At 34.5% G+C, this 27123-nt stretch overlaps 2 protein-coding genes across 32 annotated transcripts; both read right to left on the reverse strand.

Annotated features, from left to right (window-relative positions):
• Positions 1-3523: 3523 nt before the first annotated feature.
• On the reverse strand, positions 3524-25699 carry LOC110646163 (uncharacterized). Of its 28 annotated transcripts, none has more exons than XR_009145525.1 (9): positions 24216-25592; positions 23843-23998; positions 23640-23724; positions 11639-11734; positions 11131-11286; positions 10948-11032; positions 5717-5973; positions 3994-4099; positions 3524-3846 (listed from the first exon to the last, which is right to left on the reverse strand). XR_009145525.1 is itself a non-coding variant. In XM_058139472.1 (7 exons), the coding sequence occupies exons 3-7, from the start codon at positions 23673-23675 to the stop codon at positions 3767-3769; spliced, it is 411 nt and encodes a 136-aa protein (XP_057995455.1). In that variant the 5' UTR covers positions 23676-23723; positions 23906-23998; positions 24216-25699; the 3' UTR covers positions 3524-3766. The 28 variants fall into 28 exon arrangements, 6 of the variants coding, with proteins under 6 accessions (XP_057995455.1, XP_021655283.2, XP_057995460.1 ...); XR_009145534.1 differs by lacking the exon at positions 5717-5973 and having other exon boundaries at positions 3524-4099; positions 24216-24311; positions 24395-24459; positions 24594-25576; XR_009145536.1 differs by lacking the exon at positions 5717-5973 and having other exon boundaries at positions 3524-4099; positions 24216-24311; positions 24422-24459; positions 24580-25576.
• LOC131175379 (uncharacterized) lies at positions 14516-18868 on the reverse strand. 4 transcript variants are annotated; one of them, XR_009145518.1, is made up of 2 exons: positions 17271-18868; positions 14516-15045 (listed from the first exon to the last, which is right to left on the reverse strand). XR_009145518.1 is itself a non-coding variant. In XM_058139471.1 (1 exon), exon 1 carries the CDS (start codon positions 18500-18502, stop codon positions 17342-17344), a length of 1161 nt encoding a protein of 386 aa, XP_057995454.1. In that variant the 5' UTR covers positions 18503-18868; the 3' UTR covers positions 17204-17341. The 4 variants fall into 4 exon arrangements, 1 of the variants encoding a protein (XP_057995454.1); XR_009145517.1 differs by having other exon boundaries at positions 14516-15171; XR_009145519.1 differs by lacking the exon at positions 14516-15045 and adding an exon at positions 15194-16858.
• Positions 25700-27123: the final 1424 nt, after the last annotated feature.

Here is a 27123-nt window from a genome sequence, read left to right on the forward strand (position 1 = left end):
CCGAGTCCACGTGCAAGCTAATACTATCTGATTCACCAGGGCAAAGTCTATTTTCTTCTGCAGATATGCCACTGAGCTTAGGTTCTACATGTAGACGACTGAGCTTTAGTCCTATAGGAAGGGGTTGCAAGGAAAGGAAAAAGAGTTTGCTTAGTAAGGATGAATCAAGAACTAAGGCAAATTGATTGATTTTCTACTGTATGGCTGAATATCAATTTTGTGGCACTAGAAATTTGATGCGATTCTACTGCAATGAACCAAGTGGAGTTACAGTTTTGCTACGATGAAAGAAATAACAATGCATATTTGCATTTCAGCAAGCTTACAATAGTTAGATAGTGAGATTTTTTTATAATTTTAACTCTAATTACTGACAAAAGAGTTATATTAATTGTATTACCAAATCATATATCTTTTGGTATCTTCTAATTAAAGTGATGGTCTTTTCTATTCTAATAGCAACAGAGAAGAAGAAAGAATATATATTAGTAATACAAGATTTTTTACTATATTATTTGTTGCGATTTCATGCAAATACGAGATTAGAGTATCATTACTAAAGTATTTATTTGTGTAATTTAGATTGTCAGGTTGTGGATAGAGAGATAACAAGGGAGAGAGAAATTAATACTAAAATATTATTTTTAACTAATTAAATTTTTTTTTTTGATAAGTGTTAAATTACTAGATATAAAATATAGATTTTTAATTTAATAAGTGTCACATCATTAAAAGTAATGCGATTCCGATTTCGGTTCGGTTCTTTGTAAGAACTAAAATCAAAACCCAAATTCGGTTCTTTAATTTTTTGGAACCAAAGGAGTAACCAAATTTTGATTCCAATTCTGGTTCGATTTTAAGTGCTCTCAGTTATGGTTTCAATTCTATTTTCGATTCCAGTTTTGGTTATTATTTGATTCAGTTATCAATTCCTATATTTAAAATTATAGTATTATTATATTCCTTTTAAAAGAACAAAAACAATTATATACTTCTTAACATTAAAATATCAATAAAAATAATAGCAGTAATATTAAAATAACAATGCTAATATCAAAATAAAATATCAATAAAATAACATAATCATAATAACTTACTCAAGAGAAATATTAAAATTAAACTAACAATTCTCACATAAAAATACAGGATAACACCAAATATTAGTATTCTGCTCAAGTTCCTTTGACCCATGGCACTTAGACTGTTACGATATAAGATGTTAAAGTTGTATCTCTATTAAAAGTTTAAGCCTTTAGCACAATAGTAAGCACTCGATCCTACAATTGATGTCACAGCCAAGGTGATGTATTTAAATACCTGGCAAGTGTTGGGGGTAGATTGTTGGCATTGAGCGGAGATAGCTCAGTGGGCCAGAATCTTTCCAGATCCCTTTGGCTCACGGCGCTTAGACTGTTACGCTATAAAGGGTTAAAGTTGCGTCTCTACTAAAAGTTTAAACTTTTAGTGTGATGGTAAGAACTCAATTCTACACATAGTAAGTTATATAATATTTTCATCTAAATTATAAAATAACAGCAAATCAATGAGTACAGTATGAGTTTGGATTAATGTAACATAAACTAAGAGCATAAAACTACGAAATTTTTGACTTTGGAGAAAATTTTTATTATATTTTCATTGAATTATTTGAAGTTAAAATTTTATTGGACAATATACAATTTTTACTAATTTAAATTTTAATTCATGATAATAAGTATTAAAAATAAATTTAATTTTAATAGAGTAAATGTTGTTTATAAAAATTTTGTAAATTATAATAAAACTTTTTCAAAATAAAAATAAGATAAATAATGTAATATTAAACTTAGTGAATTCAATTATTAATGCTGATTCTTAAATATTATTTTGGCTTATATTCTCCACTATGATCACATATCTCACAAGTTATTTTATTCGGATCACACCACTAACATTTTGAGTATGTCATAATTCAATCCCATGAAACAAAACATACATAAATTAAGTCATTTCATAACATACATCTTAATAAATATATTCTACTATCTTATACGTATTTTTCAATTATATAATTTTTAACAATAAAGTATACTACATGATGAAAAAGTGATTTAATAAGATAATTAATAACTATAAAGTAATTTAATGTATTTATAATTAAAAATAATAAAAGTTAATATTGGGTTACATATATATACTTATAATTAATAACAAATTAAGCTATATATGTATAACCATCTTAATTGCATTGAATATATATAATTTTATTGAAACTATGTAATATATCTAAAATATATTAAAAAATACATATGTATAAAATCAGTTCATCAATTTGATTCTGATTCGGTTTGGTTTCGGTCCGATTCTAATTTCATTTTTGATGAAGAACTAAAACCAAATCAAAATAATAAAATAGGTTCAATTTGATTCCTATAGTAATGGGAAATTTTCGATTCAAGTTCAGCTCGGATCTCCCAGGAACCGTTCACAGCCCTAAAGCCAGCTATTATAGGTCATAAGGGATTTTTGTTGCTTAAATTAAAGATCAAGTGTTTTGCATTATAAATTATAATTTAAGTATTTCATTATTACATACTCTTAAGTTAAATTACTTTCTAAATAATTTGTCCCATTTTAGTGTTACTTTTCCTGTCAATAATTTTAATCACTTTAAAGGGCTTTTAACACTTTCTTTTTTTCAAAATTTTGCTATTATGAAAAGAAAAGTAGAATTTAATACTATATGAAAAGCACCGATACAAGTAATCTAATTTATTATATGCAGTACAAGACTTTTAAAAAAAATTTTTATATGAAAAAAAATTTTTATATGAAAAATAATTTTTATATGAAAAATAATTTTTATATATATGCAGTACAAGACTTTTAAAAAAAATAACTTTTATATGAAAAATATTTTTTATAAAAAATATTTTAATATTTTTTATAAAAAATATTTTAATATTTTTTTTATAAAAATATTTGTTTATTTTTTAGTTGCAATAATAAACTAATAATATTTAGTTATTTTATATATGTATAAGTGTTTTTACATTTTAATAAAATTATCAAAATCTAAAAAAAGACTTAATTTTTTTCTAATCAATAAAATATTTTTCGTTGACTATTTTATGAAAGTCTCAAATATTAAAAAAAGGTAAAAAAAAATTAATATTTTTAAAAAAATATTTTCTGTAAAACAAACTGAATCGAAAGATTAATCAACCAAGCTCACCTCAAGGACTCAAATTCTAATCCACTACTGTATGCTTTAATTTTTCTTTTGGGATAGTTTTTTTTTTCATATAAGGATATACACTTTATAAACAAAATAAAAGTACATTTTTTCTAATTAGTATTTGATATATCATTTTATTTTAATAGAGTTTAATTAAATAAAAAGAAAAAAAAATAATTGTATAAAAAAAAAACTTTAAAGATACAATTGCATATAAACACATGGGCCTTTGATGTGTTCGTCATTTTCTTTTCCGTATAAGAAATTAAAAAGAAAATTCTACAAGAAAAAGGATTCTTAATACTATACTGTACTAATTTATCCAAGGATTTTATATACTGTACTGTTTTCACTCGTCCGACAAATGCATAGATATAACAAAAAAACAAAAATGTCACCAATTCCATAAATTCCCAATTAACAATCATATGCAGCAGAACAAAATAATATAAAGCATATTTCAGCTAATGTAGTTAATTAATTGCCATCCCTAGACAATTATTCAGCATCGCATCATGAAATAGCAATGTGTTATATTGCTTGCTCTGATTAAGATGTTGGAAATGCCACTCTCCGCCATGCAGATCTTTTGCAATCAATTGTTGACAAAGCGCCTGTCGTTGCATACCCTGAACAAAGAGGAAAATCATAACCATCAACCACAGAGAAGTAATCACACGCAATATACAGCAGGGATGCAAACATCAACTTATTTTAGATATTGACCAGCGCTGGTAGACATTCCTATGCATGCTTTTGATAAATATTTAAAGTACCATGCTTTCTTCCATCCGAAGCAGTAAGTGTTTTCTAAAATGAATTCACCGTGCATCTTTCTGCAGGTTTCAGGAGTTCAGGATTGGTAGCAGTAACCTCTCTTTGCTGATTCATTTAGGGGGAAATAATAAGGAAACTATGGGGCAAAAAGATAAAAAGAACCACAATGAAAATGCTTATGGATGCTTCAATTGCAAAAAGACAGACAGACAGATTAGCTTACATTAGGCCCAGGAAGTAGTGATATGTATGCTCATTCTTGGTCTGTTTTAGGTTCAGCCTAATTTAGTCCACAAGAATATAACAACTCAAAAAATTAATTTTATTATATAATAATATTCGCATTTCTAAGTACAACTCATAAATAACAATCCTTGAATAGAAAAGAACATTTGGAGTCTTTGTAATACAAGGAGAAAAAAGGGAACTAATTAACCTCTAAAAATATTACTAAAATTGTTCTTTCCTTCTTCTGACTTTCTGAGGCAATCCAATGAAAGATAACTCTGCGGGATATGGTGACTTGGTGATTCTGCAACTGGTTGTTCGAGTTGATGTTTACACCCTATAGAACAGAAACATGAATAGTTTTGTAAATATATACTAGCTAGCTAGCTGAAGAGATAAGGAGGAAAAGTTTTTAGCTGAGCTGGCTGGTTTGTTAGAATTTTGTTAGCATAGCTGTATTCTAGAATGTACAGGTAGCTAGTAGAATGTACAGGTGTCCAGAGGCAGTTATTCTTTTATTTGTATATAAATTGTATCACTCTCTCCTGTACAAGATATACGAGAATCATTTTTCTTATTCTCTTACTCAATTTCTCCGTTATGTCTTTATTTTCTTGCTCTTTTTAGCCTGGTTTTCATGGTATCAAAGCTCACAGCCTGAACTCTGATTACTGATTCTACAGCAGAAAGTTCTGATACGAAAGCTGCAGATCCGAGCAACGATCCTTTGCATCTCCAGAATTCAGATCGTCCAAATCTGAGTCTGGTAAGTGTCTTATTAACTGGTGAAAACTATCTTTCTTGGAGTCATTCAATGATCATTGCTCTTAGAGCCAAGGATAAGCTGGGTTTCATTAACGGAAAGTGTAAAATGCCTTCTGTTGATTCACCCAACTGTGAGAAATATCAAAGGGTGGATAGTATGGTAATCTCTTGGATTTTGAATTCGATTTCCAAAGAAATTGTTGAGGCTTTTTTGCATACAACCTGTGCAAAAGACCTTTGGGAAGAATTAAAGCAGCATTTTGGGAACAGTAATGGTCCACTTCTGTTTAAAACAAAGAGATATATATACACTCTTAATCAGGGAAATATGTCTCTGATGGTTTATTTCACTAAACCGAAGAAGAAATGGGATGAATTGTCCTGTTTGTATCCCTTCCCTGCCTGCACATGTGGAGCATCTAAAGCAGTAGCTGATATTGAAAATGAAGATAGGCTTATGCAAATCCTGATGGGACTTAATGAAAGTTACAATACTGTTAAGAACCAGATCTTGATAATGGATCCATTGCCTAATGTTAACAAAGCTTACTCAATGGCACTTAGCATTGAGAAATAAAGGCAGGTTCAAAATGTGATTGTTGAATCAAGTGAAACTACAGCTGTGATGTTTGCAAAATCACAGAATCATCGCAAGGATACTGGTATGGGAGATTTTAAATCTGGTTTTAAGAAGAAAGATTACAGTAAAAGGGATGAAAGATTCTGTACCTTTTGTAATGTTGGGGGCCATGTTAGAGAATCTTGTTTCAAGCTCTTTGGCTATCCAGAATGGTATAAAGATTTCAAACAGAAGAAAGGAACGTTGCAGGCTAATGTTGTTTCTCATGATGCTGATACTCCTTTGGAGGTTGAGGCTCCAAGCAAGTATGATGAATCGGCTGCTAGTTTGCCTAATCTTGTTCAACAGGAGGTAATGAAGATCATGAAGGGCAAAGCCAATGCAGCTGAAACTTCTTATGCAAATGCTGCAGATTTTGCAGGTCAGTTGTCTAATTCAAGTCTTGTTAGTATGAATGTTAAGGATAAAGGCACATGGATTATTGACACAGGGGCAACTAACCATGTGTGTTCTAAACTTTATTTTTAGACCAGATTACATCCATTTCCAAACCCAGACCTGTACACTTGCCTGATGGATCTTATAAAAATGTGACATATGCAGGACATGTTATTATAAACCCAAAAAATTGCTTTAATAAATGTTTTACATGTTCCAAACTTCACATGCAACCTGTTGTCTGTTAGTACCCTTGCCAAAACCTCAAATATATCAATAACCTTTTCCCCTGACAAGTGTTTGTTGCAGGATATGCAGAGTAATGAAGTCATTGCTGTCAGAAAAATTCAAGCTGGATTGTATATATTAGATCTAAGCTCAGTATCTGTTCCTTTTGTTCAGATTTGTCATGCCTCCTGTAATGGTCAATATTTAGACAATTCTGTCATTTGGCATTATAGGCTAGGCCATGCCTCAAACACCAAGTTGAATCGTATATCTGTAATAAAATTGAACAAAATGACAGATCAGGTTTGCACCATCTGTACCTTGTCTAAACAACAAAGAATTCCCTTTTCTATCAGTAGCATTTCAACTGTTGGAGTGTTTGAACTCATTCATGTTGATTTGTGGGGTCCCTATAGGGTTCCTTCTATAAGTGGTGCAACTTTTGTAGTCACAATAGTTGATGACTGTAGCAGATATACCTGGACTTATTTGATTACTACTAAAACTCAAGTCCCCTCTGTTTTGTCACATTTTTTCCCTCATGTCTCAAACTCAATTTCACTAAACAGTTAAGAGAATAAGGACTGACAATGGCACAGAGTTTCTGAACCAGACTTGCCATCAGATTGTTCTTTCTCAAGGAATTATTCACCAGAAGTCGTGTGTACAGTCCACAGCAAAATGGTGTTGTGGAAAGAAAACACAAACACCTCTGAAAGTAGCTAGATCCATCATGTTTCAAGCCAATTTCCCTAGACATTTTTTGTCAGAAGCTATCTTAATAGCAACCCACATTATTAATAGACTACCCACTGAGGTTTTAAACTGGAAAACACCATATACAATATTATATGGTAAAAACCCAGATTATTCTTACTTTAGAGTTGCAGGTTGTCTATGCTATGCCACAAACGCATTCCCTCACAAAACTAAATTTGATCCTAGAGCCATCCCTTGTGTCTTATTATGCTATGCTCCTCAACGTAAAGCCTATAAGTTGTATGCTTTGCAGTCCAAGAAAATTTTCAGCTCCAGGGATGTAGTGTTTTATGAATCTATTTTCCCGTTTCTTCATACACACCATCCTGGTATTTCTTTAATCCCACTACCTTCTTGTTTTGACCTTAACAATGATTCCACTTCTTCACCAGCTACTCCATCACAACCAATTTCTTCTAGTCCTCTCCAACCTATTGTGTCTGTGCATCCATCCCATATGTCATCAGATGTGTCAGTTCCACCACCTCCACCAAGAAGAAGTCAAAGATCGATCACCAAACCTGCTTGGTTGCAAGGCTTTGCTGCTGTAGTCCAGCAAACCGAATCACTCCATACAAGCAATGATTTTGACTTCATCACTTCTGCAAATCATCCAGGTATTTCTTCTATTAGATTTCATCCCTCACATCTCAATTTTGTTGCCAATGTGTCAAAAATTTCAGAACCCTTTTTCTTATCATCATGCAAAACATGACAATAATTGGATAAATGCTATGCAAAATGAATTAAATGCTTTAGAGGCTAACCAAACTTGGCAGCTTACAACATTACCAGCAGGAAAGAAGCCTATAGGCTGTAAATGGGTGTATAAAGTAAAATATTTACCTGATGGAAAGGTGGACAGGTACAAGGCAAGGCTTGTTGCAAAGGGCTATAATCAACTACTGGACTTGGATTACACAGATAGTTTTTCTCCAGTTGCCAAATTAGTGACAGTCAGTGTTATTAAAGGAGCGAGAGGCGCCCAGGCGAGGCGAGGCGAGGCGCCCCTCTGCTGCCTCAACTGGGTCGCCCCTCTTAGCACCAGCAGAGTCGACGCCTTAAGTTGGCAAGGCGAGGCACGAGGCAGGCGAGAGGTGTCGCCTCTTTCAAGCGCAGCAAAACCTTTTTTTTAATTTTTTAAGACAAAAATATAAAACCCTGAAGACTTACCTATTGCCAACAAAAAAAAAGAGCTGCATCAACTCCAGGAGCTGCGTTGAGTCTGTCCAGTCCAGGTATGTCTCTCTCTCTCTCTCTCATCTTCTTCTTCCCCCCTCTGTTTCTGTTATTTTCTTCCTCCTCTATTATCTTCTTCCTCCTCTCCCACTCTTTTCTTTGGAATGCAGCAGCACTGTAACAGTTTTTTTTTTTTTTCTTTCCTTTTCCTTCTTCTTCTCCTCCTCCCTGGTTGGCTTCTTCCTCCTCTATTTGCCCTGTTATGCTGTCGGTACTCAGTTACAGACTTACAGCAGTTTTGCATTTTTTTTTCCTTTCCTTCTCCTGGTTTGGTACTTTGGTTGGGTTTTATTAATTAGTTAATTATTTGCTATTAATTTAATTGTTTTACCTTTTATTTTTATTAATTAATTATTTAAATTTTATGGATATTATTGAATTAATTATTTTACTTGTTAATTAGTTGATTATTTAACATGGGCATTGTTAAATTAATTATTTTACTTATTGATTGGTTGATTATTTAATATAGGTATTGTTAATTTAATGGTAATTAATTTATCTTTTACTTATTATTATTGTTAGTTTGATTAGTTTTGCTTTTTATCTTGTTAATTAGACATTAGTTCTCATTAGTTGTTTATTTTACATAGTAATTATTATTTTATTGTTAATTTGATAATTTTACTTTTTGTTCTTATTAATTAATTAATATGAGTATTGTTAATTTATTTGTAATTAGTTTACTTTTTAATTGTTATTCTTGTTAATTTAATTAGTTTTGCTTTTTATCTTGTTAATTAGCTATTTATTTTATATAGGAATTATTAATTTATTGTTATTTATCAACTATTTAAAAGTATAAATTTTTATGTTATAAATACACACACATATATATATAATTTAGGCAATTAAGGTTATGGCGCCTTACTTCAAAAAGGCTCTCACCTCGCTTCAAAAAGGCTCTTGCCTCGCCTCTCTCCTAAGGCCATAGGGCACTCTATCGCCTTAGTGTCGCCTTTCGCCTTGATAACACTGGTGACAGTGAGGATGTTTTTAGCTATTGCAGCAGCTAAAAACTGGTCCTTGCATCAATTAGATATCAACAATGCCTTCCTACATGGCTAATATAGATGAAGAATTATGTGTGCTACCTCCTGAAGGTGATTCTAAAGCTAGAACAGATCAAGTATGTAAGTTACAGAAGTCCTTATATGGTCTTAAACAGGCCAGGGGGCAATGGAATAAGGAATTTACTGCCAAGTTGAAAGATTTTGGGTTTGTCCAGTCTACACATGATCATTGCTTGTTTGTTAAAGGCACAGGATCTACATTTTTGGCCTTGTTAGTATATGTGGATGATGTTTTGTTTACTGGTGTTTCAAAGAAGTTGATTATTGAAGTTAAACAATTTCTTCACCATCAATTTACTATAAAAGACATGGGGTATGCGAAGTTTTTCCTTGGTCTTGAGATCGCAAGGTCTCAATTAGGCATGTCTTTGAACCAAAGGAAGCATATACTTGATATTGTCAAAGATTCTGGCTTACAAGATGCTAAATCAACTCCTACACCTATGGTTAAAGGTTGCAGGTTGGTTCCTGATATGTGAGAGCCCTTACCTAATCCAGAACTGTATAGAAGACTTGTGGGTAGGTTGCTTGACTTAAGCCTTACTAGACCAGACATTACTTATTCAGTCCAGCAGCTTAGTCAATACATGCAAGTGCCTTGTCAGTCTCATCTTGATGCAGCATTGCGTGTTTTGAAATACGTCAAAGGGTGTCCAGCAAAAGGCCTATTTTCCCCTAAAACCAATTCATTGCAGTTGTCAACTTATTGTGATGCTGACTGAGCTACTTGCTCTACCACAAGAAAGTCAATAACTGGCTACTGCATTTTCTTAGGATCTTCACTTATCTCTTGGAAGTCGAAGAAACAGTCCACAGTCAGTCATTCCTCAGCAGAAGTAGAGTATAGAAGTATGGCTAGTACTATGTGTGAACATCAATGGCTCACTTACATCATGCAAGAGTTTCAGCTTCCAATTTCCTTACCTATTCCTTTAAAATGTGACAATCAGGCTGCTTTACACATAGCAGCAAATCCAGTATTCCATGAGCATACCAAGCATTTGGAAATTGATTGTCACATTGTTAGGAACCAATTAGCAGATGTTTCATCTCTACTGCACATGTTTCCTCCAAACACCAGCTTGCAGACCTCTTTACTAAACCACTTTGCAATCAAATCTTCTTATTTCTATTGTCCAAGATGGGTTTAGTCGATTTCTCTCCAAATGCATCTTGAGGGGGGATGTAAATATATACTATCTAGCTAGCTGAAGAGATAAGGAGGAAAAGTTTTTAGCTGAGCCGGTTGGTTTGTTAGAATTTTGTTAGTATAGTTGTATTCTAGAATGTACAGGTAGCTAGTAGAATGCACAGGCGTCGAGAGGTAGTTATTCTTTTATTTGTAAAAGATATACGAGAATCATTTTTCTTATTCTCTTATTCAATTTCTCTGTTAGTGTCTTTATTTTCTTGCTCTTTTTAGCCTGGTTTTCAAGTTTTTTTTGCAAGTCTAAACATATACAAATGCATACATATAACAAAAAAACAAAAATGTTACGATTTCCATAAATTCTCAATCAACAATCATATACAGTAGAACAAAATAATAGAAAGCATATTTCAGCTAATGTAGTTAATTAATTGCCATATCTAGACAATTATTCAGTATCACGTCATGAAATAGCAATGTAACTATTGCTTACTCTGATTAACATGTTGGAAATGCCACTCGTTGCCATGCAGATCTTTTGCAATAAATTGTTGACAAGGTGGCTGTTGCTGCATATCCTGAACAAAGAGGAAAATCATAACCATCAATGAGAGAGAAGTAATCACATCGCAATACACAGCAGGGATGGAAACAATAATTTATTTTAGATACTGACCAATGCTGGTAGACATTCCTATGCATGCTTTTGATAAATATTTGAAGTACCATGCTTGCTTAAATCAGAAGCAGTAAGTGTTTTCTAAAATGAATTCACCGTGCATCTTTCTGCAGGTTTCAGGAGTTCGGGATTGGAGCCAGAAACCTCTCTTTGCTGATTCATATAGGGGGATATAATAAGGAAAATATGGGGTAAAAATATAAAAAGAACCACAATGAAAATGATCATGGATGCTTCAATTGCAAAAGTAAGACAAACAGATTAGCTTACATCAGACCCAGGAAGCAGTGAAAATATATGCACATACTTGGTCTGTTTTAGGTTCAGCCAAGTCCACAAGAAAATAAAAAATGAGCCAATATAGAAATTGCAGAAAAATAAATCATTTTTTCTTCATATGCAAAATGGAACCAGTATTAAGATTTATTTAGGTGGAGAGAGAGAGAGAGATAGAGAGAGAGAGAGAGAGAGAGAGAGAGAGAGAGAGAATCATGACAAAACCTACCTGAAGATCAATTTTGATCACTTTACAAAGAATTTTGGATGGGATATCTGATGAGGGCATGTGCTGTTCTAACTCCTGATGCGCCAAAGCTCCAAGCTACATGTAGAAGAGATATTGTAAATTGTAAGACCAAAGATATCATACAATGGCAGGCAAAAGATATCTCTAATAGAACTCATTGCAGATCAAAGACACCAGAGAATGACATACAATCATTTTGTTCTGATGTATATGATTCAAATTTCTTGAAGCAATGAGATGCAGAGTGTAAAAGAGAAAAACTATCAATAGTATCTTCCCGTCTACCATATCCAGAAACACAAAACAAAGCATCAAGAAATCAATGTTAGTAAAATCAACTCACAGGAAGTTCACTGAATCACTAACAGACGATGAATTGACAAGTAAACGAATCAGTGGCCATGCTCCTTAGTGTTGCTGGTGCTCGAAGCGGCGGTGCTCATCCGGAAGAGCAACAAGGTTGGAAAAGATTGTGCCGCCATCATGATAGAGAGGATCAATGGAGCTGGTCTTGATGTAATTGGCGTGGTAGTTGTCCAAAGCTTTCTGCACCTATTTCTTCACGTAATCGATTGATAGCATCGGCTTTACATAGTTGGGCACTTCCTTCACTTTCAACCCCTTTATCTCGCTGTAGAACTTCCTCAGCCCCATTTCCTTTGGAAATTTTGGAAAAAATTGGGAGTTTTGAAATTGATGAAATAGATTTGCAAACCCTAAACCCAGATATATAAATTGGGAATCTGAATATAGAGAGACGGCCTCGGACGATTGGCAGTGAATAGTTATGCGCTTGTAATTGCCTCTAGCTAGAAGCGAATTCATGAAACGCCAAAAAAATGGATGTTCAATCAAACACCAACTCTCTAAGGGCAAACGACCCTGTGAAATTATTATATATACTATATATGCTGCTTTAAACGATTCTAGTGTACTATTCTCACTCATCATCTACCGTATAACCTGTATTCGCCCGCTATGCACTGGGTTCACAAAAAGTGCTCAAGGAAGCGATCCTATGGTTTTGTCTTCTTAGCCATACCAACCAACATTATTTCGCCACAGCTTGCTGTGAAGTCTGCATTGATAATTAATTCTGTCTACGGAAAGAATCGAAGACTTTACCTAGTCTTTCTGACTTCAAGGAATCATTGAATGCTATTGAGACTATTTGAGTCACGAAAATGATACGATAATTTATAACTTTCGATACTTGCTATCGAAATATGCTTCTAGCTGTAGTCTTGCAGATTTGATTAATAAATATAGAGAAAAAATATTTAAATGTGATGTGAGATGGTACGCTAAAATGATTCTTAAAGAGTCATTCATACAGAATTATGGATATATTCATTGTAATCTTAAGTCTATCAATATTCTTTTTTTTTTCTTCTCATCAACAAGATTTTTAGCTTAAGATTATGGATTTTGGCTTAGTAAAAGAGCCTGATGATTCAAGAAAATTCTTTTATTAGTACATTTTTCTTGGAAATCTCTTGTACATGTCTCTTAAATTTGTAAAACTTGCTGAGATATCACCAGCTTTAGATATTTGATCTTTGAGTTGCATTGTTATTGAGATGATCAAAGTAAAGCCATGATAAGAATTAGATGTAAAAAATATATTAGTTCGTCTAGCTTTTGAGGGTATCTCGCCTGAGATATCAGAAAGCATGTCAAAAAAAGAGAAAGATTTTCTAAGAATGTGTTTCATGAGACCCCATTGCAAGAAGGGGATAACTGATATGCTATTAAATCATCTTTGTATTATTGATGAAGAGCTTACTCACCATTTGAGAAGGAAGAACTCTTGCCACCAAACCTTACTGATAATATTGTTGAGTTCATATGCAAGTTAATATTATCTGATTCACTTGGGCAAAGTCTGTTTTATTCTGTAGATAGGTCACTAAGCTTGGGTTCTACATGTAGGCGGATGAACTTTGGTCCTATAGGAATGAGTTGCAAGGAAAAGAAAAAGAGTTTGCTTAGCAAGGATGGACTACTAACTAAGCTAATTAACTGAATTTCTAAAGGCAAATTAACTAATTTTCTGCTGTGGTTGAATATCAATTTTGTGTCACTAGAAAATTGATACGATTTTACTGCAATGGACTAGATGGAGTTTCAGTTCTACTACAATGAAAGATATGCATATTTATATTTCAACAAGCTCACAATTTTTAGATAGTGAGATTTTTTGTAATTTTAACTCTGACCGTTAACAAAAGAATTATATTAATTATATTACCAATTGACAAAAGATTATTAGTAATGCAAGGCTCTTGATAAAAACATAGTGCAATTGATGAATCTAGTTACATTGTTTTTAAGTCATTAGGAAATTAATCATCAAATTTCTGAGAGAATTGAGTGCCTGCTGATCTTTCATCTTCTTAGTGTCTTCCTTCTCTACCTTTCATCTAGCTCACTTTCTTCCTCGGCCAATTTGTCCTCCATATCACTTCCATTAATTCAATCTTAAAGGTTTAAATACATAGTTCAAAATTAGATCAGCCTATGCGAGAAAAATCTTATATGCTTACCATTTTGATAATTATGAATTTAAAATTACTAGACATTGCCAAATGAAAAGATTCATTGACTTGACATCATTCATTACAAGTTAAACGACAAATCCTTTACTGCAAGAAATTTCTTCCAAAAAAAATAAAAACATTTGTTATGAATTGATGAATTATGATTGCACCGCTGGGAAGTTGACACCAACAATTAGTAGAATCAAACTGAATAATTTATTTTTAAAATTAATTATTATTAAATCTTAAATTAAAGTTAAAAATATAAAATATAAAGAAAATTGAGTAAGAAATGAGCCCAAAATAAATCAAAGTTAAACAAGCTCAAGATGAAACCACAATTGATAAATAAAATTGAATCAAACCAAACCAAATCGGATTGATTTGGTCTAGTCTGCTAAAAATTTCAATTTGTTCGGTTTGATTCGATTTTTCAATTTTCTCCCTAATTCAGTTTGGTTTGACCTGCTAAAAATTTTGGTTTATTTGGATATTTGATTTTCCAAACTGAACCAACCGATGCTCACCCCTATTCAGTCATGAGTACTGATGACCTTTTCAAGCAACCTTGCTGCTGTACCTTGTAGCTGGTGCATCCATCTGAGAATAACTTGAGAAACATGATGTGCTGAAGCTAACTCAGAGGAGATAGGATCAGCTGAACACCACATGCAGATGCTGGGGACATTTTACACACTGCAAATTTTACCGCCATTGGATATGTGCTTTTGATTCTGTATGGCTTGATGCCAGCAGCTTCCTGGGGGTAGATACACTCGCCTCATCTTCTCCATAGCATCTCATATTACATGAAAAAGCTTTCCATATTCAATTTGTCTACCGCAACTGATGAGGAGATATTTTCATAAATAATTGATTAAGAGAAACTACAAGAAACAATTCAGGGATTCTGTTGGAAGTGATTCAGATGTCCAATTCAATTCCTGGTCGTCATTGTGATTCAGAAGAAATCTTGCGAAATATTGATGGGCATATGCACACACCACCAGTTCCCATACATTTGTTATAAAGATCATGCATTGCAAATTTGCAACCACGTATGATTACAAAAGATAGACGTATAGAAAAACAAAACTAAGAGAACAATGCATTTTATGCAACAGATGATCTTATTACCGAGGAAGTAAAGCTTTGATTTCTCATCCATTTACTTGAGACTGGTTGGGCATTGAAGAGCTCATATTGATAAGCAAAGATGAGGGAGGCTCCCTCATCTCAGTATTGAGATAACTTAGGGTAAAGTCATGCATTTGATTATTAGTTTAATGCAATCCAAAATGTTTCTATCAAGTTTAAGTGCTGAAAAAACTTGATCTCTCTGTAGAGACCATTAACAAAGTGAGCTAATCTCTAATTCTATAAATGAAAATGTTGGCACCCCAATTTATCAGTCAAGTGAATTAAATTGGGAACTTGATATGGAAGTTACACTTGAATTTTCTAGATACTCCCGCATTCTTTGCCAAAAGGAATTATCCTAGGTGCTAATAATTAAAATTCTGCCATTAAAGTAAGCATCGTTCAGTTCAAATCGGAAAACCAAATCGAATTTGGTTTTTTTTTTTTTTTGTTCTTTTTCCAGTTTGGTTTGGTTTGGTTTGCAAGTAATAATGTCAATTCAATTAGGTTTGGTTTAGGGGGGAAAAAACGAATTAATGAAACTGACTGGAATTGTGGGTGTGTGTGTGTATTAATATTAAAAACCAATGATCCAAATCAAATTATTTTTGTTCGGTTTGATTTAACTACTGAAATGGATTCAGTTCAATTTAGTTCAGTTTTATTAAATTTCGAACTGAATAGGACCTGCTGAATGCTCAACCCTACAGTGAGGAACTAAATGAAGTCCTATTATCTTCTTTATTGGTAAGGTCCTAAGTGGATGGTTGAGCCTTCCAAAATTGGGTTTGAGAAGTAGGTTCCTATTTTTATAGATATTTCTCAAGGGAAAACAATTAATCTAGAATTAGGACTTGGATTTGAGCAATAGAACAATTGTCATGGGCAACATATCCATTTTAGTCCATTATTCCATTATTTTTATTTTCTACTGAGAACTTCTGCATTCAATGTGGCGAAATGATAGATTTTAGAGTGGCTTTTTTCCTGATGCTAATCTCCTCTTATTTTTCAATGTTTTTGACAAAACTTGGTTAATCTTAATAGCTTAATCTTTTATAGGGCATCTGTTATGAGCTCCAATATGGAACAGGGAAATTCAGTTAAGGTGGACACCCACTTTAGACAGATCTACAGGCACTATTCACATTGGAAAAAGAAGCTGGATTAGATGTGGCTGTTTGAGTTTTAAATTTTAAACTTCTATTGCTGCAAATAAACTAAAGTAATTAAAAACTGGAGAATCTTTATTGGTTTTTCTGCTATACTTTTGTATTTAAAAGCTAGTTGAAATCAACTAAAGGGCAGCTAAGTTCATTCCAGAATTGAATCTCCTAAATAATCAGAGACGGGACAGTTCTCTGTAACAAGCACCGCTAGTTCTTCCACAATAGTTTGCAAACACAAAGGCAAAAACAATAATAAACCTCAACCCAGTAGCCCTTGGACATTATCCAAACTCAAGTTCATAACAGCTTCATGATTCCTTCCCATTGTCTGCCTCAGCTCAGCATAATTTCTAGCAACATTTTTCTTCCCATTGTCAATCTCAGCTAAGCATAACAATTTAATATCCGTAGAAGTTAACAGAGCATCTTTCACTAGCATCAAACGGTTATTTACTAGTATTTTTATTTTTATTTGTCAACGTCGCTGCAACATCCTAGTATTTTTCTAAGATCAACTTGTTTTGAAGTGCAATTGTACCAAGTGATCATGATACCACTTTTAAGACAAGTACTTTAGTCTGTGCATTCTACAGAATTACTATTTTTGAATCATGCCTTCAGGGTAGATAAAAATAAATTAATAAATAAAATCCATACTTCTTCCAAAACCAAAATTGAACCAAGGGCAAAACAGATGCAAAAATAACCTCCATATTCTAAAACATCAAGATTAAACATATAAGCAAAGTTGGACATACTTACTTGTAATAAAATCTTTATGGGCTAATGATGCTACAAAGCACATGTAATACAATCCTTAAGAGGTAGTGATGCTACAAAGCAGCACCATCACTGGTAGAGGACACCACATTTCTTCTTATAGGGCGAGTTGCTTTCTTCAAATAAGAGGAATTCCACTCCCCACCATCCTGAGCATAGTAATCCATGGGATAATCACCAGCAAAAGAATCACCTACACCCTTTACATCCTTTGCAGCTTCATTGCCACATCCAGAACACAATCCATTGCTGTGCCCACATCCAAGACCATTGCAACACCCTGAGTTTGCCACTACACTCTTATCCTTCTCCCACCAACCTGGTAAATCCCCAACAGCAATCTCTGCTTCAAAAGGTGTCAAAAGAGGCTTCTCAAATGCCTCTCCCCAATCAATAGAGAGCCGAGGACATGCAATCTGAATCCAAGCATCCACAGATTGCTCAAATAAGGCAATCCTAGTAGGACTAATCTCTGACATCAAAACAACGGTATAAGAAAAATGTTTTTCTCTCATCTTCTTCTCCAACCTATCTAAAATCCTCGGATTGCCTTGCCTTCCCAATGTGCCCAACACAATCCCCCAACTCTTGGCTTCCCTTGCCCTCTCTATTGCCCTCTTCCTCGTCTCCTTCATTCCTTGATGATCATATTCCTCAAGAAACAGCTTCCCCAGATATGGGTCATACCTAAACGCACTAATCTCAGGATTAGCTATCATAAACGCCTCCAAATGGAACCTCCCATCCGCCACAAATACCACAACCATGTCACTGAAACTACCAATTACAGATTTCGATGATATTCTGGGTGCCGTGCAACCCAATAGTTCACCGGCAGATAAGGGTTTCGATTGAGGGATCAAAACCGAAAGGCCCAGCTTTTCCAACTCAGGCATTGCTTCTCGAATCGCAGATGCGAACTGAATAGTACCCGCGAGAACAATGCTTTTTTTATCATTCAAATTGAGTTTGATGGTGCTAATCAGGGGCTCAACATCGATTTTAATGTCAACAAAAACGTAAAGGCAAGGAACTTTCGTAGCATCGATGGGGACCAAGCAGCTATGGCCATAGTGAATTAGAAGATCAGCACCTAACGCCAAGGCGGAGAGGTCGTCCACACAACAGGCGCCATAAGTGACGTCGCCGAGGACGAAACAGTGGGTAACGCCGGCGAAGGCGGTGAATATATCCGAAAGAATAAGCGAATACATAAGCAAGCCCTCAGGGAGCTGGAGAGCGAGACGCTTGGCTCTGGTGGAGCGGATGCGCCAGACACACTTGTGGACTTCCAAGTTGTAGTTGGAGGGCAAGAGGGAGATGGCGGCATTGAGAGATGAGTCGTTGAGGATAGTTTCTGGGATTTGGTTTTTGACGAAACGTTTCGGCACTGGTTTCGTCTAAGGTCGCCATGGATTGCAAGTATAGAGATCTGTGTTGGTGTTGTGTAATGGCTGTGATTGTGGAAGGTGGAAACAGCTACATCAGGGTTCTTCTGTTAACGTGATGCGTCGATCCATCGTCGTTTTCGATTGGTTGGAGACTACCCCAAAGGTATTAATCGAATTTAGATTATGACTTGTAATAGTAATATTGCCATGATCAGTTACATTGCTATTTTCATCAGGGTTCTTCTTGCTCCTATAAAAAATTACATATGACAATGAAATAGTTAATAGTAATATTGTGATATGTAAATAACTTTTAATTTAGTGAAAAATTATAAAATTTTTAATTCATGACTTTTTGAATTAATGTACATTGAATATAGATTAAGGGCCTATTTTGTAAAAAGGAAAGCTAGTAAAAGAAAAGTGAATGAAATTTTATATATATAAAGTAATATGTTATGGGTACCTTAATTTTAAATAACATATTTAATTTTAGAAAATAAAACTAAGGATACAATTGCATACAAACACAAGGGCTTTTGACGTGTTTATCATTTTCCTTTCCTTACAAGAAATTAAAAAAAAAAAATCCTATAAGAAAAAGGATTCTAAATATTATTTATATATGCTGTACTATTTATCCAAAGATTTTATATATTGTATTGTTCTCAGAATTCTAAATTTTATTTTTTTTTATTATTTAATGTTGCTATGGGCATATTTTTTTATTTTAATTGAATAAAATAATAACTTTAAAGATGTAATTGTATGCCCACAAGGGCTTTTAATATATTTATCTTCCTTTCCTTAAAGAAATTGAAAATAAATCCTACTAGGAAAAGGATTATATATACTAAATCCTACAAGGAAAATGATTATATATACTAAATCCTACAAGGAAATGGATTATATATACTATTTATATACACCACCTACCCAAGGATTCTACGATACTATTCTCGCTCATCATCCACTATAACCTGTATTCGCTCACCATGGACTGGGTTCGCGGGAAGTGCTTGGGGAAGGGATCCTACGGCTCTGTCTTCTTGGCCATACCGACCAACATTATTTCCCCACCGCTTGCTGTGAAGTCTGCGCTGATAATAGATTCTTTCTCCCTGCAAAAAGAATTGAAGATTTTGCTTAGTCTTTCTGGCTCTGAAGGAGTTATTCAATGCTATGGGGACTGTTTGAGTCATGAGAATGGTATGACAATTTATAACTTACTACTGGAATATGCTCCTGGTGGTAGTCTTGCAGACTTGATTAACAAATATGGGGGAAAAATACCTGAATGTGATGTGAGGCGATACACTCGGATGATTCTTAAAGGGTTATCATCCATACATAACAATGGATATGTTCATTGTGACCTTAAGCCTGCCAATATCCTTGTTTTCCCTTCTGATCAACAAGATTTTCAGCTCAAGATTGCGGATTTTGGCTTGGCAAAAGAGCCTGACGAAGGCAATTCAAGGAAATTCTTTTACCAGTACACTTTCCGTGGAACTCCCTTGTACATGTCTCCTGAATCTGTAAAGCTTGCTGAGATATCACCAGCTTTGGATATTTGGTCTCTGGGTTGCATTGTTATTGAGATGATCACAGGAAAACCACCATGGCATGAATTGGATGTAGAAGATATCTTAGTTCGCCTGGCTTTTGAGGGTAGCTCACCTGAGATACCAGAAAGCATGTCAAAGAAAGGGAAAGATTTCTTAAGAATGTGTTTCATGAGACCCCATTGCGAAAGGTGGACAGCAGATATGCTATTGGATCATCCTTTTATTGTTGATGAAGAGCTTACTTCACCATTTGAGCAGGAAGAACTCTTACCACCAAGCCTTAGTGATGATGTTGTTAAGTCCATGTGCAAGCTAATACTATCTGATTATTCACCTGGGCAAGGTCTATTTTCCTCTGCAGATAGGCCACTGAGCTTGGGTTCTACATGTAGGCGGCTGAACTTTGGTCCTATCGGAATGGGTTGCAAGGAAACGGAAAAGAGTTTGCTTAGCAAGGATGGACTAAGAACTAAGGCAAATTGACTGATTTTCTACCGTGGCAGAATATCAATTTTGCGGCACTAGAAAATTGATGCTATTCTACTGCAATGAACCAGCAGATATGTATATTTGCATTTCAATGAGTTCACAATTTTTAGATAGTGAGATTGTTTGTAATTTTAATAGTGAGATTCTTTGTAATTTTAACTCTGATTACTTGGCAAAACAATTATATTAATTGTATTACCAAATCATGAATCATCTGCTGTCTTCTAATTAAAGTGATGTTTTTTCTATTCTCATAGCGACAGAGAAAAAGGAAAGAATAAACAGAGTGCCATTGATGAATCTAATTACATTGTTTTTAAGTCATTAGGAAATTAATCATCAATGTTTTGGGAGAATGAGTGCCTGCTGATCTTACATCTTCTTAGTGCCTTCCTTCTCTACTGTTTCATCTTATTCACTTTCTTCCTCGACCAATTTGTCCTCTATATCCCTTCCATTAATTATAAGTTTGCACCAATTTATCCAGCCTCAATTCCACCTCTTAATTTTTCATTCTCAACTCCTATTCTCTCAGTTAGGAATATCAAGTTGGGAATTTTTCCAATTATCTTCTATGGTACAGGTTGCTTATTAGTATCCTTATCATTAAGTTGATGACTCATCTTCTTCCCCAAATCAATCCTGAATATTCAATAAAAAAGAGCTTATGGTGTTAATAGCGCATGGCGTTCACCATTTATGATTATTGAATTCATGCAAGTGTTAAGATAGCTTTCATCACTTGCTAGGTTGTAGTGTTTGTGGTGAAATGGTGATTGAGAAAATTACATCCTCATCTCGAGCATATTAGTTATTCAAGAATTCCACGCATGAATGCCATTCAAATTTAGCCTGACCAAGCAGAAACAAGATCCCTAGCAAAATGGAGTAGCTGTAGAACATTTTCAAAGGTCCTTTTCCACCGCAACTTGCTTTTCAAATTGTATGAGCTTAACCTGACATAGAATAGCAGAAACCATATTTATAGCAGCTTATCTTAAACACTCAGGGCCCAACTCATTCATCTTTCCATCCACTTGTGGCTTACTGGAAAGTGACTTGTATCTTATAAAATTATATATCACCCACCTGATGACTCATATTTGAATAAAATAAAATTATCATAATTTTATTAAGGGATATATAAAATTAAACAATATACATATACTTCGAAATCCTGGTGGAGCCACCAACAAGGACAACATCGTGTACAGAGCTCTTATACATCTTGACAGATAGTCAGCATCTGCATTTTCTTATTCAGGGGTGTCCATTGTAATCATTTGTTCACTCTTGTCATCTAAAACCAGAATGGCCAAAGCTCCACCGTTTTGTGCATTCCAGGCCTTCAGGGCGAAGTAACAATTCACAAACAAAGATACTTCAGCAATGGGAAGTTACATTAGAAAGCAAGCAATAAGGATTTAATTACTTCCAAGGATGTCCTCAACAAAAAGAGATGGCCGGTGCCCTGGAAATATCAACTACAGAAGACAGCCTCGAGTCCACATAATGATGAAAGGTCATACAATTGTGTCATGTTTGGTACGTTGCAATATAGTCAAAGAGAAAACAATGAGGTGAGAATAAATGGAACTTGTTAATTTTGCACACTATTTGTATCAATTAATGAAAAGATGCTACTTATTCTTGCAGAATAAAATAAGAATACTACAAACGAGGTGAATTGTCATTCTAGATAGCACTAAAAGAACAATCCCTTTTCTGTCTTTTTCTTTTTTCCCATACTAATTCATGCTGTCAAGACATTTTTAAGACACTTTTCTGTGTTAACAAAGGTCACTCATCCCTGAATGCCATAAAGTTAAGATTTTAGAGATATTCAAATCATTGCACTGATAGATCCAAAATAATTATTACCTTCAGCAACTCAGAAGAAGCAAATTATATGAAGATGTTCAAAAAGAGATACAACAAGATAATTATTATCCACATGTAAATTTCCCACTCAAAGACTTGACAATTTCATAATATGAGATGATCCCTTAATTCCACTATTAACTACAGTTTTTCTCAAGGCACCGCCCCTATATTTGCTAGAGGCAGTTCACAAAACTGACTCATGACCGCCTCCGTAACCATCGTCTCTATGACATGGAGGCGATTTCGTCAAGCGCTAGGTAGGTCATGGTTAAGGGAGGTTTATATCAGCGTTTTAAACTGCCCCACACTGATTTTTTGAGGGCAAGTTTAAACCCCCCAATTATTTCATCATCATGATTTTTTTTTTTAGAGAGGTTTAAAGAATTTGATTTCAATTTTAATTTTTTAATAATTATTTTATAATGATTACTTGCAATTTTATTAACTTTTATGTCTTTTTTTTGTGATATTTATGGCAGACATTTTTATGGCTAGTGTGATTCACATCTGGTTATATTTCTTATTTTGCAACTAAATTTAATATTTAAATAAACAATAACTGAATTGAACACACTAATACAACTCAAAAAATTGAAGTTATTGTATAATAATATTCATCATTTCTGAGTACAACTCATAAACAACAATTCTTGAATAGGAAAGAAAATTTGGAGTCTTTGTAATGCAAGGAAAAAAAAAAAGGGAACTAATTAACCTCTAAAAATATTATTAAAATTGTTCTTTCCTTCTTCCGACTTTCTGCAACAGGGTGTTCAAGTTGATGTTTACACCCTATAGAACAGAAACATGTAAGGTTTTTAGCTGCAAGTCTAAACATATACAAATGCATAGATATAACAGAAAAAAATGTCACAATTTCCATAAATTCTCAATTAACAATCATATACAGTAGAACAGAATAATAGAAAGCATATTTCAGCCAATGTAGTTAATTAATTGCCATCTCTAGACAATTATTCAGCATCGCATCATGAAAAAGCAACGTAACTATTGCTTACTCTGATTAACATGTTGGAAATGCCACTCATTGCCATGCAGATCTTTTGGAATCAATTGTTGACAAGGTGTCTGTCGCTGCATATCCTGAACAAAGAGGAAATATCCTGAACAAAGAGGAAAATCATAACCATCAATGAGAGAGAAGTAATCACATCACAATACACAGCAGGGAAGGAAACAATGATTTATTTTAGATACTGACCAATGCTGGTTGACATTCCTATGCATGCTTTTGATAAATATTTAAAGTACAATGCTTGCTTACATCCGAAGGAGTAAGTGCTTTCTAAAATGAATTCACTGTGCATCTTTCTGCAGGGTTCAGGAGTTCAGGATTGCTGCCAGTAAACTCTCTTTGCTGATTCATATAGGGGGAAATAATAAGGAAAATACGGGGCAAAAATATAAAAAGAACCACGATGAAAATGCTCATGGATGCTTCAATTGCAAAAGTAAGACAGACTAGCTTACATCAGGCCCAGGAAGTAGTGATATATATATGCACATACTTGGTCTGTTTTAGGTTCAGCCTAAAGTCCACAAGAATATAACAGATGAGCCAAAACCTAACCTACCTGAAGATCAATTTTGATCACTTGACAAAGAATTTTGGATGGAATATCAGATGAGGGCATCTGCTGTTCTAACACCTGATGCACCCAAGCTCCAAGCTACATGTAGAAGAGATATTGTAAATTGTAAGACCAAAGACATCATACAATGGCAGGCAAAAGATATCTCTAATAAAACTCACTGTGGATCAAAGACACCAGAGAATGACCTACAATCATTTTGTTCTGCTGTATATGATTCAAATTTCTTGAAGCAATGAGATGCAGAGTGTAAAAGAGAAAACTATCAATAGTATCTTCCTGCCGACCATATCCAGAGACACAAAATAGAACATCAAGAAAATCAACGTTAGTAAAATCAACTCACAGGAAGTTACTGACAAATGATGAATTGATGAGTCAACGAATCAGTGGCCATGCTCCTTAGTGTTGCTGGTGCTCGAAGTGGCGGTGCTCCTCCAGAAGAGCAACAAGGTTGGAAAAGATCATGCCGCCATCATGGTAGAGAGGATCAATGGAGCTGGTCTTGATGTAATTGGCGTGGTAATTGTCCAAAGCTTTCTGCACCTATTTCTTCACGTAATCGATTGATAGCATCGGCTTTACCTAGTTGGGCACTTCCTTCACTGTCAACCCCTTTATCTCGCCGTAGAACTTCCTCAGCGCCATTTCCTTTGGAAATTTTGGATAAAATTGGGAGTTTTTGAAATTCATGAAATAGATTTGCAAACCCTAACCCCAAACGATTGGCATTGAATAGTTATGCGCTTGTAATTGCCTCAGTTAGCAGCGAATTTATGAAACGCAAAAAAAGAACGATGTTCAATCAAACACCAACTCTCAAAGGGCAGTTTAGAAAAACGCCTCTGTGAATTTTTAAGTAAATCCCAAAAGGAAAAGGATTATATGTACTTAATCCTGATAGGAAAAGGATGATAAATACTACTTATATATACTTTATTGACCTATTCCACTCTGCTATTCTCACTCATCCAATGTATCGGTCATTATGGACTAGGTTCGCTGGAAGTGTTTAGGGAAGGGATCATACAGCTTTGTCTTTTTGGCCATACCAGCCAACATTATTTTGCCACTACCTGCTGTGAAGTCTGCCCTCATAGTAAGGGATCATACAGCTTTGTCTATTTGGCCATACCAGCCAACATTATTTTGCCACTACCTGCTGTGAAGTCTGCCCTCATAGTAAATTCTCTCTCCCTGCAAAAAGAATTGAGAACTTTGCTTAGTCTTTTTAGATCTGAAAGAGTTATTGAATGCTACAGGGACTGTTTGAGTCATGAAAATGTTATGATAATTTATAACTTATTACTGGAGTATGCTTCTGATGGTAATCTTATAGACTTAATTAACAAATACAACTCAACTCAACTCAACTAAGCCTTTATCCCAAAAATTTGGGGTCAGCTATATGGATTCGCTTTTTTCACTCTGAACGATTTTGGGTTAAATCCTCAGAAATGTGTAATACTTCTAAGTCATGTTGTACTACTCTCCTCCAAGTTAATTTAGGTCTACCCCTTTTTTTCTTTCTATCCTCTAACCTAATGTGCTCTACTTGTCTAACTGAAGCCTCCGTATGTCTACGCTTCACATGACCAAACCACCTTAATCTCCCTTCTCTCAACTTATCTTCAATTGGCACAACTCCTACCTTTTTTCTAATACTTTTATTACGAACTTTATCTAGTCTAGTATGGCCACTCATCCACCTTAACATTCTCATCTCTGCAACTCTTATCTTAGATGCATACGACTCTTTCAGTGCCCAACACTCACTACCATATAACATAGCCGGTCGTATGGCTGTACGGTAAAATTTTTCTTTTAATTTATTGGGAATCTTACGATCACATAAAACTCTCGTGGCACGTTTCCACTTCAACCATCTGGCTTTAATCCTATGACTAACATCCTCCTCACATCCCCCATCTACTTGAAGGACTGAGCCTAGATATTTAAAGTGATTACTTTGGGACAGTACCACTCCATTCAAACTAACTCCTTCCCTATCACCAGTTTGGCCTTCACTGAACTTGCAATGCGTGTATTCTGTCTTCGTTCTACTTAACTTAAAACCCTTTGACTCTAGAGTACTTCTTCAAAGTTCTAGCTTCCTATTGACTCCTTCTTGTGTCTCATCTATCAGAGCAATATCATCCGCAAACATCATGCACCAAGGAATACTCTCTTGTATATGTTTCGTCAGTTCATCTAAAACTAATGTGAAAAGGTAAGGGCTTATGGCTGATCCTTGGTGTAATCCAATTGAGATCAGAAAATCTCTTGTGTCCCCTCCCACTGTGCGCACAATAGTAGTTGCTCCTTCATACATATCTTTCAATACTTGTATGTACCTAATAGATACCCTCTTTTGTTCTAACACATTCCATAAGACCTCTCTTGGAACACTATCATAAGCCTTCTCCAAATCAATAAAAACCATGTGTAGATCTTTCTTCCCATCTTTATATTTCTCCATCAAGCTTCTAATGAGAAAGATCGCTTCCATAGTTGAACGACCGGGCATGAAACCAAATTGATTGAGAGAGATAGAAGTATCATGACGTAGTCGATGCTCCACAACTCTCTCCCAGAACCTCATAGTATGGCTCATGAGTTTAATTCCCCTATAGTTTGAGCAACTCTGTATGTCTCCCTTATTTTTTAAAATTGGTACTAAAATACTCTTCCTCCATTCATCAGGCATTTTCTTTGAGTTTAGAATCTTGTTAAATAATTTAGTTAACCATGCCACTCCCATATCTCCCAAATACTTCCACACTTCAATTGGTATTTCATCGGGTCCACAGGCTTTACCCACTTTCATTCTCTTAAGTGCTTCCTTTACTTCTAAAAATCTAATCCTTCTAGTATAATTTACATTCTTTTC

Source organism: Hevea brasiliensis, chromosome 17, assembly GCF_030052815.1.
Source record: "Hevea brasiliensis isolate MT/VB/25A 57/8 chromosome 17, ASM3005281v1, whole genome shotgun sequence".
In the NCBI taxonomy this organism is placed as follows: domain Eukaryota; kingdom Viridiplantae; phylum Streptophyta; class Magnoliopsida; order Malpighiales; family Euphorbiaceae; genus Hevea; species Hevea brasiliensis.